General features: G+C 41.7%; 1 protein-coding gene and 1 long non-coding RNA gene across 3 annotated transcripts in view; both read right to left on the reverse strand.

Moving 5' to 3' along the window:
• Window positions 1-17,142, reverse strand: part of LOC118399641 (protein NDRG1-like) — a 35,011-nt gene that overhangs the window by 4,962 nt on the left and 12,907 nt on the right. Inside the window, exons 2-13 of one of the 2 annotated variants that reach the window (XM_035795894.2) lie at window positions 15,519-15,594; window positions 14,543-14,578; window positions 9,981-10,086; window positions 9,491-9,611; window positions 8,451-8,513; window positions 7,710-7,770; window positions 7,187-7,273; window positions 6,907-6,951; window positions 6,623-6,726; window positions 4,871-4,933; window positions 3,917-3,968; window positions 3,526-3,573 (exon numbers count right to left, since the gene is read on the reverse strand). In XM_035795894.2, the coding sequence (XP_035651787.1) occupies window positions 3,526-3,573; window positions 3,917-3,968; window positions 4,871-4,933; window positions 6,623-6,726; window positions 6,907-6,951; window positions 7,187-7,273; window positions 7,710-7,770; window positions 8,451-8,513; window positions 9,491-9,611; window positions 9,981-10,086; window positions 14,543-14,578; window positions 15,519-15,575 (843 nt within the window). In that variant the 5' untranslated portion in view covers window positions 15,576-15,594. Of the gene's footprint in view, window positions 1-3,525; window positions 3,574-3,916; window positions 3,969-4,870; window positions 4,934-6,622; window positions 6,727-6,906; window positions 6,952-7,186; window positions 7,274-7,709; window positions 7,771-8,450; window positions 8,514-9,490; window positions 9,612-9,980; window positions 10,087-10,876; window positions 11,023-14,542; window positions 14,579-15,518; window positions 15,595-17,142 lie in introns of those variants that run through there. The other variant, XM_035795895.1, reaches the window with a different exon arrangement.
• LOC127909961 (uncharacterized) lies at window positions 3,988-4,818 on the reverse strand. The gene is made up of 3 exons (XR_008073165.1): window positions 4,421-4,818; window positions 4,250-4,347; window positions 3,988-4,200 (listed from the first exon to the last, which is right to left on the reverse strand). It is a non-coding gene; the product is annotated as an uncharacterized LOC127909961 (long non-coding RNA).

The raw sequence follows: 17,142 nt of genomic DNA on the forward strand, positions 1-17,142 counted from the left end.
TCACGTGTCCATTAACATTACGTGTCCATTAACATCACGTGTCCATTAACATTACGTGTCCATTAACATTAACATTACGTGTCCATTAACATCACGTGTCCATTAACATCACGTGTCCATTAACATCACGTGTCCATTAACATCACGTGTCCATTAACATCACGTGTCCATTAACATTAACAACACGTGTCCATTAACATCACGTGTCCATTAACATTAACAACACGTGTCCATTAACATCACGTGTCCATTAACATCACGTGTCCATTAACATTAACATTACGTGTCCATTAACATCACGTGTCCATTAACATTAACATCACGTGTCCATTAACATCACGTGTCCATTAACATTAACATCACGTGTCCATTAACATCACGTGTCCATTAACATTAACATCACGTGTCCATTAACATCACGTGTCCATTAACATCACGTGTCCATTAACATTAACAACACGTGTCCATTAACATCACGTGTCCATTAACATCACGTGTCCATTAACATTAACATCACGTGTCCATTAACATCACGTGTCCATTAACATTAACATCACGTGTCCATTAACATTAACATCACGTGTCCATTAACATCACGTGTCCATTAACATCACGTGTCCATTAACATCACGTGTCCATTAACATCACGTGTCCATTAACATCACGTGTCCATTAACATTAACAACACGTGTCCATTAACATCACGTGTCCATTAACATTAACAACACGTGTCCATTAACATCACGTGTCCATTAACATTAACAACACGTGTCCATTAACATCACGTGTCCATTAACATCACGTGTCCATTAACATCACGTGTCCATTAACATCACGTGTCCATTAACATCACGTGTCCATTAACATCACGTGTCCATTAACATTAACAACACGTGTCCATTAACATCACGTGTCCATTAACATCACGTGTCCATTAACATGACGGGACCATTAACATCAAGGACCATTAACATCACGGGACCATTAACATCACATGTCCATTAACATCACGTGTCCATTAACATCACGTGTCCATTAACATCACGTGTCCATTAACATCACGTGTCCATTAACATCACGGGACCATTAACATCACGTGTCCATTAACATCATCACGTGTCCCATTAACATCACGTGTCCATTAACATCACGTGTCCATTAACATCACGTGTCCATTAACATCACGGGACCATTAACATCACGTGTCCATTAACATTAACATCACGTGTCCATTAACATCACGTGTCCATTAACATCACGTGTCCATTAACATCACGTGTCCATTAACATCACGTGTCCATTAACATTAACATCACGGACCATTAACATCACGTGTCCATTAACATCACGTGTCCATTAACATCACGTGTCCATTAACATCACGTGTCCATTAACATCACGTGTCCATTAACATTAACATCACGGGACATTAACATTAACATCACGTGTCCATTAACATCACGTGTCCATTAACATCACGTGACCATTAACATCACGGGACCATTAACATCACGGGACCATTAACATTACGGGACCATTAACATCACGGGACCATTAACATCACGTGTCCATTAACATCACGTGTCCATTAACATTACGTGTCCATTAACAACACGTGTCCATTAACATTACGTGTCCATTAACATTACGTGTCCATTAACATTACGTGTCCATTAACATTACGTGTCCATTAACATCACGGGACCATTAACATCACGTGTCCATTAACATCACGTGTCCATTAACATTACGTGTCCATTAACATTACGTGTCCATTAACATTACGTGTCCATTAACATCACGTGACCATTAACATCACGGGACCATTAACATCACGGGACCATTAACATCACGGGACCATTAACATCACGGGACCATTAACATCACGTGTCCATTAACATCACGTGTCCATTAACATCACGTGTCCATTAACATCACGTGTCCATTAACATCACGTGTCCATTAACATCACGTGTCCATTAACATTAACATCACGTGTCCATTAACATCACGTGTCCATTAACATCACGTGTCCATTAACATCACGTGTCCATTAACATCACGTGTCCATTAACATTAACATCACGTGTCCATTAACATTAACATCACGTGTCCATTAACATCACGTGTCCATTAACATCACGTGTCCATTAACATCACGTGTCCATTAACATTAACATCACGTGTCCATTAACATCACGTGTCCATTAACATCACGTGTCCATTAACATCACGTGACCATTAACATCACGTGTCCATTAACATTAACATCACGTGTCCATTAACATCACGTGTCCATTAACATCACGTGTCCATTAACATCACGTGTCCATTAACATCACGTGTCCATTAACATCACGTGTCCATTAACATTAACATCACGTGTCCATTAACATTAACATCACGTGTCCATTAACATCACGTGTCCATTAACATCACGGGACCATTAACATCACGGGACCATTAACATCACGTGTCCATTAACATCACGTGTCCATTAACATCACGTGACCATTAACATCACGTGTCCATTAACATTACGTGTCCATTAACATTACGTGTCCATTAACATTACGTGTCCATTAACATCACGTGTCCATTAACATCACGGGACCATTAACATCACGGGACCATTAACATCACGGGACCATTAACATCACGGGACCATTAACATCACGTGTCCATTAACATCACGTGTCCATTAACATCACGTGTCCATTAACATCACGTGTCCATTAACATCACGTGTCCATTAACATCACGTGTCCATTAACATCACGTGTCCATTAACATCACGTGTCCATTAACATCACGTGTCCATTAACATTAACATCACGTGTCCATTAACATCACGTGTCCATTAACATCACGTGTCCATTAACATTAACATCACGTGTCCATTAACATTACGTGTCCATTAACATCACGTGTCCATTAACATTACGTGTCCATTAACATTACGTGTCCATTAACATTACGTGTCCATTAACATCACGTGTCCATTAACATCACGTGTCCATTAACATCACGTGTCCATTAACATCACGTGTCCATTAACATCACGTGTCCATTAACATCACGTGTCCATTAACAACAAGTGACCATTTCCCTTAGCCTCTGAACAGCTAACACAGTTAACGTTGGTAAAACGTGCCCATTTGGTCACAGCCGGGGGCATGCATTTCATAGGTAAGCCTAAGTAGGTCAAACAGGAAGAATTGTGATATGGGTCATGTTCATCAGGAACCAAACAGGGGTAAACAAACTCAAACAGGGAGGCCTCTAGCTGGACTTCGTGCAATAAATAATGCACATTTTTGTTTTCCGTTGCGAAACGTTTTATATTACATGCCTAATGAACAGGACCCTGGAGGCTGGGTACAGCAGCAGTAGCCTCAGCCTGTGGCAAGGCTAGCAAATCAGTCACCAGGTCATTACTGAGCTACTGGAAGCTTATCAGTGATCGCCTTTCCATGATCAGATCTGTTATGAGCAGCAGGAGGGAGATTGTTGGAGGCCACTCACCTTCAGCAATGTGGTCTTTGTCGGGTCCAGCTTAGTATTGCACTCCACCTGTGGACGCAAAGTCCAGAGTCTAATTTAGCGACTAAATATCATTAATTTACCATAGTAGAGAACTAAATAGGTAGTCAAATTAAAGGAATTGGGGGAGTAATATTTCATTGCTAGAATTGTTTTAGTTGTGTTTGACATCTTTCCCTATCTTGTCCCATGTTTGAATCATAAACTACATTTTTTACCTTCCATTGTTAATCTTTAAAAATCTGCTGTTAATTTAGGTGAATGTTCAACGCATCAACACATGTTCCTAGGGACCGGGAATGAGGACCAGAGGCATTATCGTTCATGATTTGTTTATGACATTTAGGATTACAGAGTGTGTACTTGAACTTACCACAGCGTCAACGGCCGGAGAGCTGTCTCCTACCACCAACAGAGAAGGACACCTGAGAGCAATAACAGGAATTGGAACAAATTTCAACCTGTTGGGTTAGAGGACTACAGGGCCTAGAGTTTCCTCGACTATGTGACCTATTGACCAGGCTATAACTAGGGCCTAGAGTTTCCTCGACTATGTGACCTATTGACCAGGCTATAACTAGGGCCTAGAGTTTCCTCGACTATGTGACCTATTGACCAGGCTATAACTAGGGCCTAGAGTTTCCTCGACTATGTGACCTACTGACCAGGCTATAACTAGGGCCTAGAGTTTCCTCGACTATGTGACCTATTGACCAGGCTATAACTAGGGCCTAGAGTTTCCTCGACTATGTGACCTATTGACCAGGCTATAACTAGGGCCTAGAGTTTCCTCGACTATGTGACCTATTGACCAGGCTATAACTAGGACCTATTGCCAGGCTATAACTAGGGCCTAGAGTTTCCTCGACTATGTGACCTATTGACCAGGCTATAACTAGGGCCTAGAGTTTCCTCGACTATGTGACCTATTGACCAGGCTATAACTAGGGCCTAGAGTTTCCTCGACTATGTGACCTATTGACCAGGCTATAACTAGGGCCTAGAGTTTCCTCGACTATGTGACCTATTGACCAGGCTATAACTAGGGCCTAGAGTTTCCTCGACTATGTGACCTATTGACCAGGCTATAACTAGGGCCTAGAGTTTCCTCGACTATGTGACCTATTGACCAGGCTATAACTAGGGCCTAGAGTTTCCTCGACTATGTGACCTATTGACCAGGCTATAACTAGGGCCTAGAGTTTCCTCGACTATGTGACCTATTGACCAGGCTATAACTAGGGCCTAGAGTTTCCAGGTCATGGAAAACTAGCAATATGCCATGTGAGGTGATTGAGGTATGGTGAAAGTCAGGTTTGGAACTCACGTCAGGGTTCTGACGGTGACTTTTCCACCAGGAATGGGCCTCTCAATCTCCAGATCCCGCCGGCTGGGATGGGAAAAGGTGGGATATCAGTGAGGCACCCAATTAACATACATATATTACAAATATAATAAATATACTATTAAACACATGAGACATTGAATATATTAGAAATACATAGATAATATATATGTTCATAGGCAGTTTTCAATGTACTCTGGAAGACTTAAGACTTGATAAAATATATACTGAACAAAAAAAATAAAACGCAACATGTAAAGTGTTGATCCCATGTTTAATGAGCTGTCACAAAACACAATTCCACAGATGTCTCAAGTTGAGGGAGCGTGCAATTGGCATGCTGACTGCAGGAATGTCCACCAGAGCTGTTGCCAGAGAATTGAATGTTAATTTCTCTACCATAAGCCGCTTCCAACATCGTTTTGGAGAATTTGGCAGTACGTCCAACCTTCCTCACAAATGCAGACCACGTGTAACCACACTAGCCCAGGACCTCCACATCCGGGCTTCTTCACCTGCAGGATCGTCTGAAATCAGCCACCCATACAGCTGATCAAACTTTGCACAACTGAAGAATTTCTGCACTAACTGTCAGAAACCTTCAAGGAAGCTCATCTGCGTGCTCGTTGTCCTCACCAGGGTCTTGACCTGACTGCAGTTCGGCGTCATAACCGACTTCAGAGGGCAAATGCTCACCTTTGATGGCCACTGGTACGCTGGAGAAGTGCGCTCTTCACGGATAAATCCCAGTTTCAACTATACTGGGCAGATGGCAGACAGGGTGTATGGCGTCGTGTGGGCGAGTGGTTTGATGATGTCAACGTTGTGAACAGAGTGCCCCATGGTGGTGGTGGGATTATGGTATGGGCAGGCATAAGCTACAAACAACAAACACAATTGCATTTTATTGATGGCCATTTCAATGCACACAGTCACCGTGACGAGATCCTGAGGCCCATTGTTATGCCATTCATTGGCCGCCATATCCTCATGTTTCAGCATGATAATGCACGGCCCTATGTCGCAAGAATTTGTACATAATTCTTGGAGCTGAAGATGTCCCAGTTCTTCCATGGCCTGCATACTCACCAGACATGTCACCCAGTGAGCATGTTTGGGATGCTCTGGATTAACGTGTACGACACTATGTTCCACTCCAGTCAACATCCAGCAACATCCCACAGCCATTTAAGAGAAGTGGGACATCATTCCACAATCAACAGCCCAATCAACAAACTCTAGGAGATGTGAAGGAGATGTGTCACGCTGCATGAGGCAAATGGTGGTCACACCAGATACTGACTGTTTTTTCTGATCCACACCCCTACTTTTTCTTTAAGTTATCTGTGACCAACATATCTGTATTCCAGTCATGTGAAATCCATTGATTAGGGCCTAAAACATTTATTTCAATTGACTGACTTCCTTATATGAACTGTAACTCAGTAAAATCTTTGTAATTGGTACCTTTTGCTTTTCTATTATGTTGATGAGTAGTCAAAATATGCTCATGGTATTCTTAAGTAATAAGGCTTGAGAAGGTGTGGTATATGGCCAATATACCACGGCTAAGGCCTGTTCATATGCACAACGCAACGCCGAGTGCCTGGACACAGCCCTTAGCCGTGGTCTATTGGCAATATACCACAAACCCCAAAGGTTCTTTATAGTTATTATAAACTGGTTTACAAAATAATTAGAGCAGTAAAAATACATGTTTTGTCATTTATTTACCTGTTGTAAGCTTTAACAAAGTGTTGAAGGTTGTACTGGTTCATGTCATTCATGATGTGATGGCGGTAGGTGGCGATAAGGTCATGGTTGTTGGAGATTTCCTCCTACAGAGACAATAATAAACACCTCCTCAGACTCTGATCTAGAGTCACAGTACTGAACATTCTAAGCCAGCTGTGAACTGTCATATCTATGTAGCCGACAATTAGAATAGATTCAGTGGGATTATGTTGACGTGATTTGCACTTTCAATCACCGTCTCTATCTGGGGGCTCACTGCTTACCTTTCCGAAGAGATGGCCGATAAGCATGTCAGGCAAAGGAGTGACCTGAAAAGAGATTCAAAAGCAGATTTATATCACAGCAACGTTGTGAGGCTGTATACACATACATAGTTATGTGATGCTTTGTTGTAATGGGTAGAGAATGTCCCTAGCTGATTGGGCGGGTGGGACTTTTGTGATTTTGTGACAACTGTTGACAATGTAAAAAGGGCTTTATAAATCAAAGTTGATTGATTTTTGTGGATCTGTGGTTGTGTGGACTTCAGGAGATGTGTAGTACCTTGTTTGTAGCCCAGTCCATCCACCCCTCAGCACAGGGGTTGATATTAATCAGAACCAGGCCTTCCACCAATGTGGGGTAGTCCAGCTAAAAACAGAAACAAACATTCAGCCACTGACTTCTTAATGGTGAAAATATTTTTTAAAGTACCCGTTGAAACTTCAAAGGGTTCGATTTTATTCACTATTCTTCATAACAGAGAGAGGTCAGATGTGGGTCACTTATGTGGGTCAGTTAGGAGTTAAAACATCCTTTGTGTTCCTCCATTGCTGGGTATCAGCACACTGAGACTGTCCCCACAGAGTCGGGTGTTTTGGTGCGGAGCCAGTCTAGAACATTCCACAGACTCTCAGCAGCAGGCTAAAGCAATAAGCAGGAGTGAACTGCCAAAATCAGCACAGCATCACTGGAAACATTGGTTTCAGTTCTAATCCCGGTTTGATTAAAACTCTTCATAATGAAGCAAACTTAAGCATAACTGAAGGGGGAAATAAGGAAGGAGGGAGGAGGACATCAAACTCACAGCGAATCTTGCAAGGATGTAGGCTCCAGCTCCGACGGCCATTCCAATGACGCTCTTCAGACTGTGGTTAACAAACAAACAGAGAGAATATCATCGGAATCTCTTTTTTGATCCAAAATGGATGCAGGTCTAATATACCATGGTCTGTATTCAGCAAAGAATCCCAGAGTAGGAGTGCAGATCTAGGATCAGTCTTATTCATCATGATCTACAAGGCAAAACAGCAGTTCTAATCTGAGACGCATTATGAATATGAATCCTGAACGTTCAGCAGTGTAAACCCTATGGACTGGGTTCAAATGTATGAGGATGTCACGTACTGACCATAGAAAGCCTTTATGGTGGAGTAGGTCAGGGCGTGACTGAGGGGTGTTTTAGTTTATTACTTCTATGTGTAGTTTAGTTTTTGTATTTCTATGTTGGCCTGGTATGGTTCCCAATCAGAGGCAGCTGTCTATCGTTGTCTCTGATTGGGGATCATATTTAGGCAGCCTTTTCCCACCTGTTGTTTGTGGGATCTTGTTTTTGTATTGTTGCTTCTGAGCCCTACAAGGCTGTACGTTTGTTTGTTTCTCTTTATTGTTTTTGTTGCTGGTTCACATTGAAATAAATTATGATGAACCCAAATCACTCTGCGCCTTGGTCTACCCATTTCGACGAGCGTTACAGAGGAGAAATACATTGCATAATGAAATGATCTGATCAATTTCAAAATTGTATAAAGTCCTTCTTTGGACTTACCCAAAATGCTTGAGGACCAGGGGGAGAGACTCAGACAGCAGATCCATGGAGGGGTACTCGTACCTGGAGAGAAAACAACAACCGTCAGGGTTATAGTACTTGAATTGTCAACACTTTACAATGCATCTTATCACAGCCCTCCATCTCTTTATTCCATCCATGGCCTTACACTGGATTCTGCTATCTGTTTTTCACTTTGAATATCTCTCCTATTCAAGTGTCAAAGCATTCAGGTAAAAACAAGCAGTGTAAACCAAGCTAATGATTTATCAAGAGAGTGTAAATGTGTCACAAAAGTAATCTAGATCAACAGTAAAAAACTTTGATGGGGCCACAAATAATCTGAACTCATCGTGCGGGGCTGCAGTTGCTCGCAGGGCTGCATCATTTTTTTTTACATTTTAGAGTTAATGTTGTGCAATTCACATTTTTCCATGGTGTGTAGAGAGAATGTTGCTGTTTTAAAGCAAGTTTGCTGCAATTCTACACATTTTAGCATGGGGCGGAGAGAAGATTTTGCAACTGATTTCATGCAATTCTAAAAATGAGAGAAATGTTTGCAGTTAATATATCTGACTGAGACTGTATCAGAAAATTGAATGGGGCCCCACGGCTGTAAATTCGACCATATTAACAAGTTTAGATAGCTGGCCGCAAAACTAATTTAGTAATCTTAAAAACGTACAACCAAATTTCGAAATTGCACCTTGTGTACTCTACTATCCTAACTCACAACAGTAAATTGAGACCCCGACTGAGTAAAAAAATAAATATAATAATAATAATTGATCTGGGGATCTTCAAAAGGAAGCACCCGGCTGGATTCTCTAGATCAGAGGTCAAAGGGTGACAGACAGATGGACACGCTGACAAACAGACAGGCAGGCTGACCTACATTTGGTGCTAAGGCGAGGTGTGGCGTGGACTATAGGTGGTTTAACGGTGGGTTCAATTCTGGTCCATTCTCTCCTCTATATTCCCCTCAGTACTATCCAATCAACAAAATCATCTGTGGGATGATGCAAGGCAACTGGACTCACCCGGTAGAGAAGGCGCTGGCCCCCTCGTGCTGTCCAGGGGCATCGACATGGCACACAGCAAAGTGCTGCATGATCTCCTGCATGTCCTCATGCTGGAACATGGAGTCAAAGCACGTCTTGTCTGAAACAACATGGAGGGCAGGTATAAGATGTTAGTGATGAGGTCTCGCATGATTTGTAGATGTCAGATGTCGAACACGGTGACATGGTGACCATTGAGTGTTTCTTCTCAACGTTAGATAATGCTAATGAATAGATAAATCTATTCCATTTACCATTATTTAGCCAATAAAGAGAACCAATTCTCTTCTACAACAATTGACTCAAGCTAAGTAAATTAACTGTCGTTAACCAGCCGTTACAATCAACAGACGTTCTCATTCACTCTGAAGGCAGTAAAACCAAAGTGCATGGGAGCTTTAGACTCACATTGGGGGGTGACATTAAATTCATTAAATATTATGGGATGAATTAAGTGTACAGGGCTTACGGTTCAGTCCAATGTCATGGAAGGTGAGGATGACGGGGCGGTCTCCTTTGGGCACCCCCTTCATGGTGCAGTGGATCCTTCCATGGGGAGTCTCTACATTGTGCTCCTAAAGATGGAATAAACCATGGTTAGCAAATAGGGGTACCACAGAACTCAGTCAACTTTCTGAGAAAATGTTATCCATAGCTAAAATAAACATTATTGAAGAACTCTACCCGACCTGGACAAGGTAAACCCTAAGCGAAACAGAGTTGAACTGCACCAAGGTATCCATGCTTAGCAGAGAATGGTATTCCAGAACACTGTTCAAACGCACCAATACAGCCTATAGCTCATGTGGTGAGCCCTGAAGATGGCAGTGGAGAGAACTTTATTTCATGTTTTACTTTGATCTGTATGTGTTTTTTCGCCAATACTCAACACATTGTAATCAGAATACATCCACTGACATAAAGTCCTTCTGAATAAGAGAAAATGCTAAATGACCAAAATGTAAATGCTTCATCCGTAAGAGCCAATCAAACAAAACACATCCATACAACACATGTATCCAACCTTCTGTATAAATTAGACCATTGGCTCATGCAAAAGAAGTTAGCCTTTCTGCATCTAGTTCTTTCAGTATGTTCCGTTTCTCGAGGAGTCGTCAGCCAGAGCGTCTGGCAGTAATGCTTCAAATAATCAACAATATTCAATCCCACATCATGATTTCTGACTGATGCATATTACTTCAAAGGGACCATTAATCCACAATATTTCTCACAGTCTGAGATGTTCTCTTCATTTCAATCCCACAAAGGTATAAACAGACGAAAAGCTACAGAAGGTAATCAAGCCCAAGAATATCCATCAAAGCACACTATCAACTATAGACAGAGAGACCCACTAGTACTCACAGAGGTTTCAATCTCAGCCATAACACACTCCATGTCCGAATCCCCCTCAAGAAGCATGTTTCCTAGTGCCTTTTCGGTCACCCGTAGGGAGTAGTGAACTGTGAACGGATGTAGTGTTCTGAGCTATAGATCGAATTGGTGGTAAGCTTATGTAAAGGTGCTTATGAGGGGACTTGCCTGAGGGTTGTGTTTTATACCCCTGGTACTTACTACTCTGCATAAGACCTGGCCTCCCATGGTGCTTTGCACGGTGGTCAAAACAAGCTAATTCTAGCTGATAGAGATCCTTAAATTGGATCAGCACAATGTCAGACAGTGGGGCAGCATGGGATATTTAGTGAAGAGTAGTGCAAAGTGAAGAGTAAGCAAGCCATCAAATCAATGGGAATATACAAGAGCAATGATTAACCTTTAACCCCTTTTGTCAAAATATCCTAATTTGTCAACACATCAGGCAGTCAAGAAAGTGACAAAATAGCACTGGCAACACTTGCAATATAATGAATTATTACTTTTCATAAGCATGTCTGACGCCTTTATAGTGTATAAACTTATGTTTATGTATGTTTATTTATGTATGTTAAGTCTGTCTTTGGTAATGTTTCAATAGATTGAAAATGACAAACTCAAGATCGTTATGAGATACATATCTTGTCTTATTGGTCTATTTCACAATAATCTAGGATAACAATCCACCATTATCAATGAGGGAGAACCATCTTTATACTACTACTTGATAAGATAAGAGACTATTGGCCCCTAGGGGGAATATTGTTTGAGGCATTGTGTGAAGGTTCAACTTCATAGGTGGCCGTTAGCCTAGTGGTTAAGAATGGTGGGGCCAGTAACCGAAAGGTATCTGGTTTGAATCCCTGAGCCAACTAGGTGAAATATCTGTGCCATCAAGCAAGGCACTTAACCCTAATTGCTCCTGAAAGTCACTCTGGATAAATTACTTTGTCATAAACACCATACACTGACCAAAACAACTCCAGTTTGAGACCCTTAGGAGGGAGGTTGGGTGTAGAATAGAAGGTCAGGGGCAAAGTCAAGACCCTAATGGCACCCCTATCTCACAGCTTTTGACCAGATTTCTAGGGCCCTGGTCCAAAGTAATACCCCACACCAGGAATAGGGTGTCATTTGGAATGTAATACGAGTTAATTACATAACTGAATCCAGTTCAACCAAGTCTTCCCTCCAGTAAGAACATTCACATAACCTGTTTACATGACTGGGGGTAAACCACTGAAGGCAGTGCCACCTAGGTAGCCAGGGCTAAATTAGTGGCCGTTTGATGCAGACACATGCTGAGCTAATCCCAGGCGAGGCCGAGGGAGAGGAGGAAGGAGGAGGGATACGTGTGGACCTAGTGTGTCTGAAGGCAGCCTCGGAATGAGACAGATGGATGAAGTGTCCCTCCTCTACCTACGTCACTAGGGCTCCAAGACACAAAGTGATTTTGAACGTTGCCCTGGAAACCTGAGTTGACTAATCCTAGCCGTCGTGAGGGTCGGTTAGCACGAGATGGTTGGCTGCAGGGAGCATACCTCTACTGGCCTCATTGATAACACTCTAGAAGGAAAGCTGTTTAACTCCCAGGTTGAGAGTCAAACATTTGTAAAGGCACTTCAACAAGTTAAGCATGATTGTTAGGTATTGGTTTCTATGCGGTGCTATCCAAGGTCCTGAATGTACGTAGTTGGTACAGTATGTATGCTGTACAGTTTAAGTTGGAAGTTCACATACACCTTAGCCAAATACATAAAAACAGAGTTTTTCACAATTCCTAATCATAGTAACAATTCCCTGTCTTAGGTCAGTTAGGATCACCAATTTATTTTAGGAATGTGAAATGTCAGAATAATAGTAGAGATAATGATTCATTTCAGCTTTTATTTTTTTCACCACATTCCCAGTGGGTCAGAAGTTTACATACACTCAATTAGTATTTGGTAGCATTGACTTTAAATTGTTTAACTTGGGTCAAACATTTTGGGTAGCCTTCCACAAGCTTCCAACAATAACTTGGGGGAACTTTGGCCCATTCCTCCTGACAGAGCTGGTGTAACTGAGTCAGGTTTGTAGGCCTCCTTGCTCGCACATGCTTTTTCAATTCTGCCCATACATATTCTATAGGTTTGAGGTTAGGTCTTTGTGATGGCCACTCCAATACCTTTACTTTGTTGTCCTTAAGCCATTTTGCCACAATTTTGGAAGTATGCTTGGGGTCGTTGTCCATTTGGAAGACCCATTTGCGACCAAACTTTAACTTCCTGACTGATGTCTTGAGATGTTGCTTCAATATATCCACATAATTTTCTACCTCATGAGGCCATCTATTTTGTGCACCAGTCCCTCCTGCAGCAAAGCACCCCCACAACATGACGCTACCACCCCCGTGCTTCACGGTTGGGATGGTGTTCTGTGGCTTGCAAGCCTCCCCTTTTTTCCTCCAAACATAACGATGGTCATTATGGCCAAACAGTTATATTTTTGTTTCATCAGACCAGAGGACATTTCTCCAAAAAGTACGATCTTTGTCCCCATGTGCAGTTGCAAACCATAGTCTGGCTTTTTTATGCCGGTTTTGGAGCAGTGGCTTCTTCCTTGCTGAGCAACCTTTCAGGTTATGTCTATATAGGACTTTACTGTGGATACTGTGGATAAAGATACTTTTGTATCTGTTTTCTCCAGCATCTTCACAAGGTCCTTTGCTGTTGTTCTGGGATTGATTTGCACTTTTCACACCAAAGTACGTTCATCTCTATGAGACAGAACGCGTATCCTTCCTGAGCGGTATGACGGCTGCGTGGTCCCATGGTGTTTATACTTGCGTACTATTGTACAGATGAACATGATACTTTCAGGCATTTGGAAATTGCTCCCCAGGATAAACCAGACTTGTGGAGGTCAACACTTTTTTTCTGAGGTCTTGGCTGATTTATTTTGATGTTCCCATGACGTCAAGCAAAGAGGCACTGAGTTTGAAGGTAGGCCTTGAAATACATCACCAGGTACACCTCCAATTGACTCAAATGATGTCAATTAGCCTATCAGAAGCTTCTAAGGCCACAACATTTTCGGGAATTTTCCAAGCTGTTTAAAGGCACAGTCAACTTAGTGTATGTAAACTTCTGACCCACTGGAATTGTGATGCTGTGAATGATAAGTGAAAAAATCTGTCTGTAAACAATTGTTGGAAAAATTACTTGCTTCGTGCACCAAGTAGTTGTCCTAACCGACTTGCCAAAACTATAGTTTGTTAAAAAGACATTTGTGGAGTGGTTGAAAAACAAGTTTTAATGACACCAACTTAAGTGTATGTAAACTTCCGACTCCAACAGTATGTCAAGTCAACAGATAGTCACACAAACGAATACTACAGCAGGCCATACTTTTTCCACTTCAGATTACACAAAGGGTGTCGTCATCTCTTTGTATCAAAGAGCCCAACATGTGGACAAATCTTCCACCACAAATTGCTAAGGGTCACCAAGTGCTGCAAGATGAAATATAAATCATTGCCCACTAGATGGGGCTAAATAATATTGAAATATCCTGACCTAATCCACATGGAAATTCAACTGAGAGTAGGCGCTACACTGAAACAAGTGGATCATGTGTGGATTTTTATGGATATAAGTGTGGACCATAGGGACATACCTTTATCACGAGTTGCGCTACAGCCTCTCTCAACCCCTAGAAATGACAGAAACAGAACAGTTATATAAAGTTAAAGAGATACTTCAGGATTTGGTGAATGAAGCCCTTTATCTACTTCCCGAGTCAGATCAACTTGTGGATATCATTTTTATGTCTCTGTGTGCAGTTTGAAGGAAGTTGCTAACTATTGTTAGCGCAATTGCTAACTAGGGTTAGCACAATGACTGGCAGTCTATGGTAACTGCTAGCATGCTAGTAGATACCATAGACTTTCAGTCATTGTGCAAGTCAGCATTGACTTGCAAAACTACTTCTAACTTCCTTTATACTGCAAAAATCCCAAAGTATTACTTAAAATTAAGCAATTAAGATATGATAACAGAGACAATAACTGTCCTTTGGGCTGAAATATGTTTTAAATATAAAGAAAGTGACAATTGAATGTCTGTATCCATAAGGACCAGTTTCATTGTACTGTGTACATATTTCAGACAATTCCTGACATGCTAAACAAACATAATTCATCTATGGAGTTCAGCTGTCATTTAACAACAAAGTATGAGCTACATGGCTGCATCATGTATGTAGTATCCTAGACTGTAGTGTACTGTACAGTGTAAAGTGCTGTGGTGTTAGCGCCAACCACAGCCTGTGTCAGGTAGGGAGGGGCTTTGGGATTCCAGTTCAGTGGGGGAAAAGGCCAGGGGGCAGTGGGTTGTTGTTGACATGGCATACAAAGTTAATATTTGCACTTGTCTTTTCCTACTAGCACTGACTTTGCTGATAAATACTTTGTTGAGGAAATATATACTTGCTTGATATGACACATTCTTGTCTCACATAACTGTCTTAAAATGAATGCACAAACTGTAAGTCGTTCTGGATAACAGCATCTGATAATGACTAAAATGTACATTTTTCACAGACAAGTAAACCTGCAGGCTATACATGCAAAGCAAATCACATGTCTACTTACTGGCAATTCCCTGTCAACAAGCAGGGGTGCTTTTGACGCAACCTGGATGTCATCCATGTCTTTCAATTGAGGAAACCTGGAGGGAGAGAGGGATGGTGGGAGAGAGAAAGAGGAGAGGGAGAAAGAGTGTTATTTAGACCCATGAGCACTGGTTCAGCCAGTGGTGGAGCGTTCCTTCATGTTGGGAACCTTTCAATGAAAGGAAGTTTCATATTACACACGTGCCTTTCTGATACTGTAGATGTGTTTTCGTATCATGTTATTAGGATAATAACTTACCACTGAGAAAAACACTGATACAATCTCGTTAAACAGGTTCCAATGTGGATCTTATATGTACAGATGTAGGATCTTAATTTGAGCCAGTTTGATACAGCAGGAAAATAGTCCTGCAGCAACAGGAAATGTGAATTATTATGTGGATTATAATGAAGAGACATTTTTTGTAGGGGTTGATACATTTTTTTGTCACGGCAAATCAATTCTGACATTTTTAAGTGGAACCTACAAACTTTGGAAGCTCTTTTAAACCTTGAATACACAACATGTTTGCTGAGAAAAATCTCAGCTAAAAAAAGTGTGTTCAAATTAAGATACTACATCTGATACTACACCCCAACCAACCAAAAGTGAGAAAAGGCCTTTTCATTTCCATGACAACATCAGACTGTACAATTAGAATAAATTCTTATTTACAATGACGGCCTACACCGGCCAAAACCGGACGACGCTGGGACACCCAATCCCAGCCGGTTGTGATACAGCCTGTAGCAACCAATACAAATTAATAACAACTTTATTACTAAAAAGGCATTACAAAGCCAAAATCGCTTTTCACTGCGCTACATTTTCTATAGCTACATTTCACTGTATAGCAGTACACCAGGCCCTATAGCTACATTTCACTGTATAGCAGCACACCAGGCCCTATAGCTACATTTCACTGTATAGCAGCACACCAGGCCCTATAGCTACATTTCACTGTATAGCAGCACACCAGGCCCTATAGCTACATTTCACTGTATAGCAGTACACCAGGCCCTATAGCTACATTTCACTGCTATAGCTACATTTCACTGTATAGCAGCACACCAGGCCCTATAGCTACATTTCACTGTATAGCAGCACACCAGGCCCTATAGCTACATTTCACTGTATAGCAGTACACCAGGCCCTATAGCTACATTTCACTGTATAGCAGCACACCAGGCCCTATAGCTACATTTCACTGTATAGCAGCACACCAGGCCCTATAGCTACATTTCACTGTATAGCAGCACACCAGGCCCTATAGCTACATTTCACTGTATAGCAGTACACCAGGCCCTATAGCTACATTTCACTGTATAGCAGTACACCAGGCCCTATAGCTACATTTCACTGTATAGCAGTACACCAGGCCCTATAGCTACATTTCACTGTATAGCAGTACACCAGGCCCTATAGCTACATTTCACTGTATAGCAGCACACCAGGCCCTATAGCTACATTTCACTGTATAGCAGTACACCAGGCCCTATAGCTACATTTCACTGTATAGCAGTACACCAGGCCCTATAGCTACATTTCACTGTATAGCAGCACACCAGGCCCTATAACTACATTTCACTGTATAGCAGTACAC

This window comes from Oncorhynchus keta, chromosome 20 (assembly GCF_023373465.1).
Source record: "Oncorhynchus keta strain PuntledgeMale-10-30-2019 chromosome 20, Oket_V2, whole genome shotgun sequence".
Taxonomy (NCBI): domain Eukaryota; kingdom Metazoa; phylum Chordata; class Actinopteri; order Salmoniformes; family Salmonidae; genus Oncorhynchus; species Oncorhynchus keta.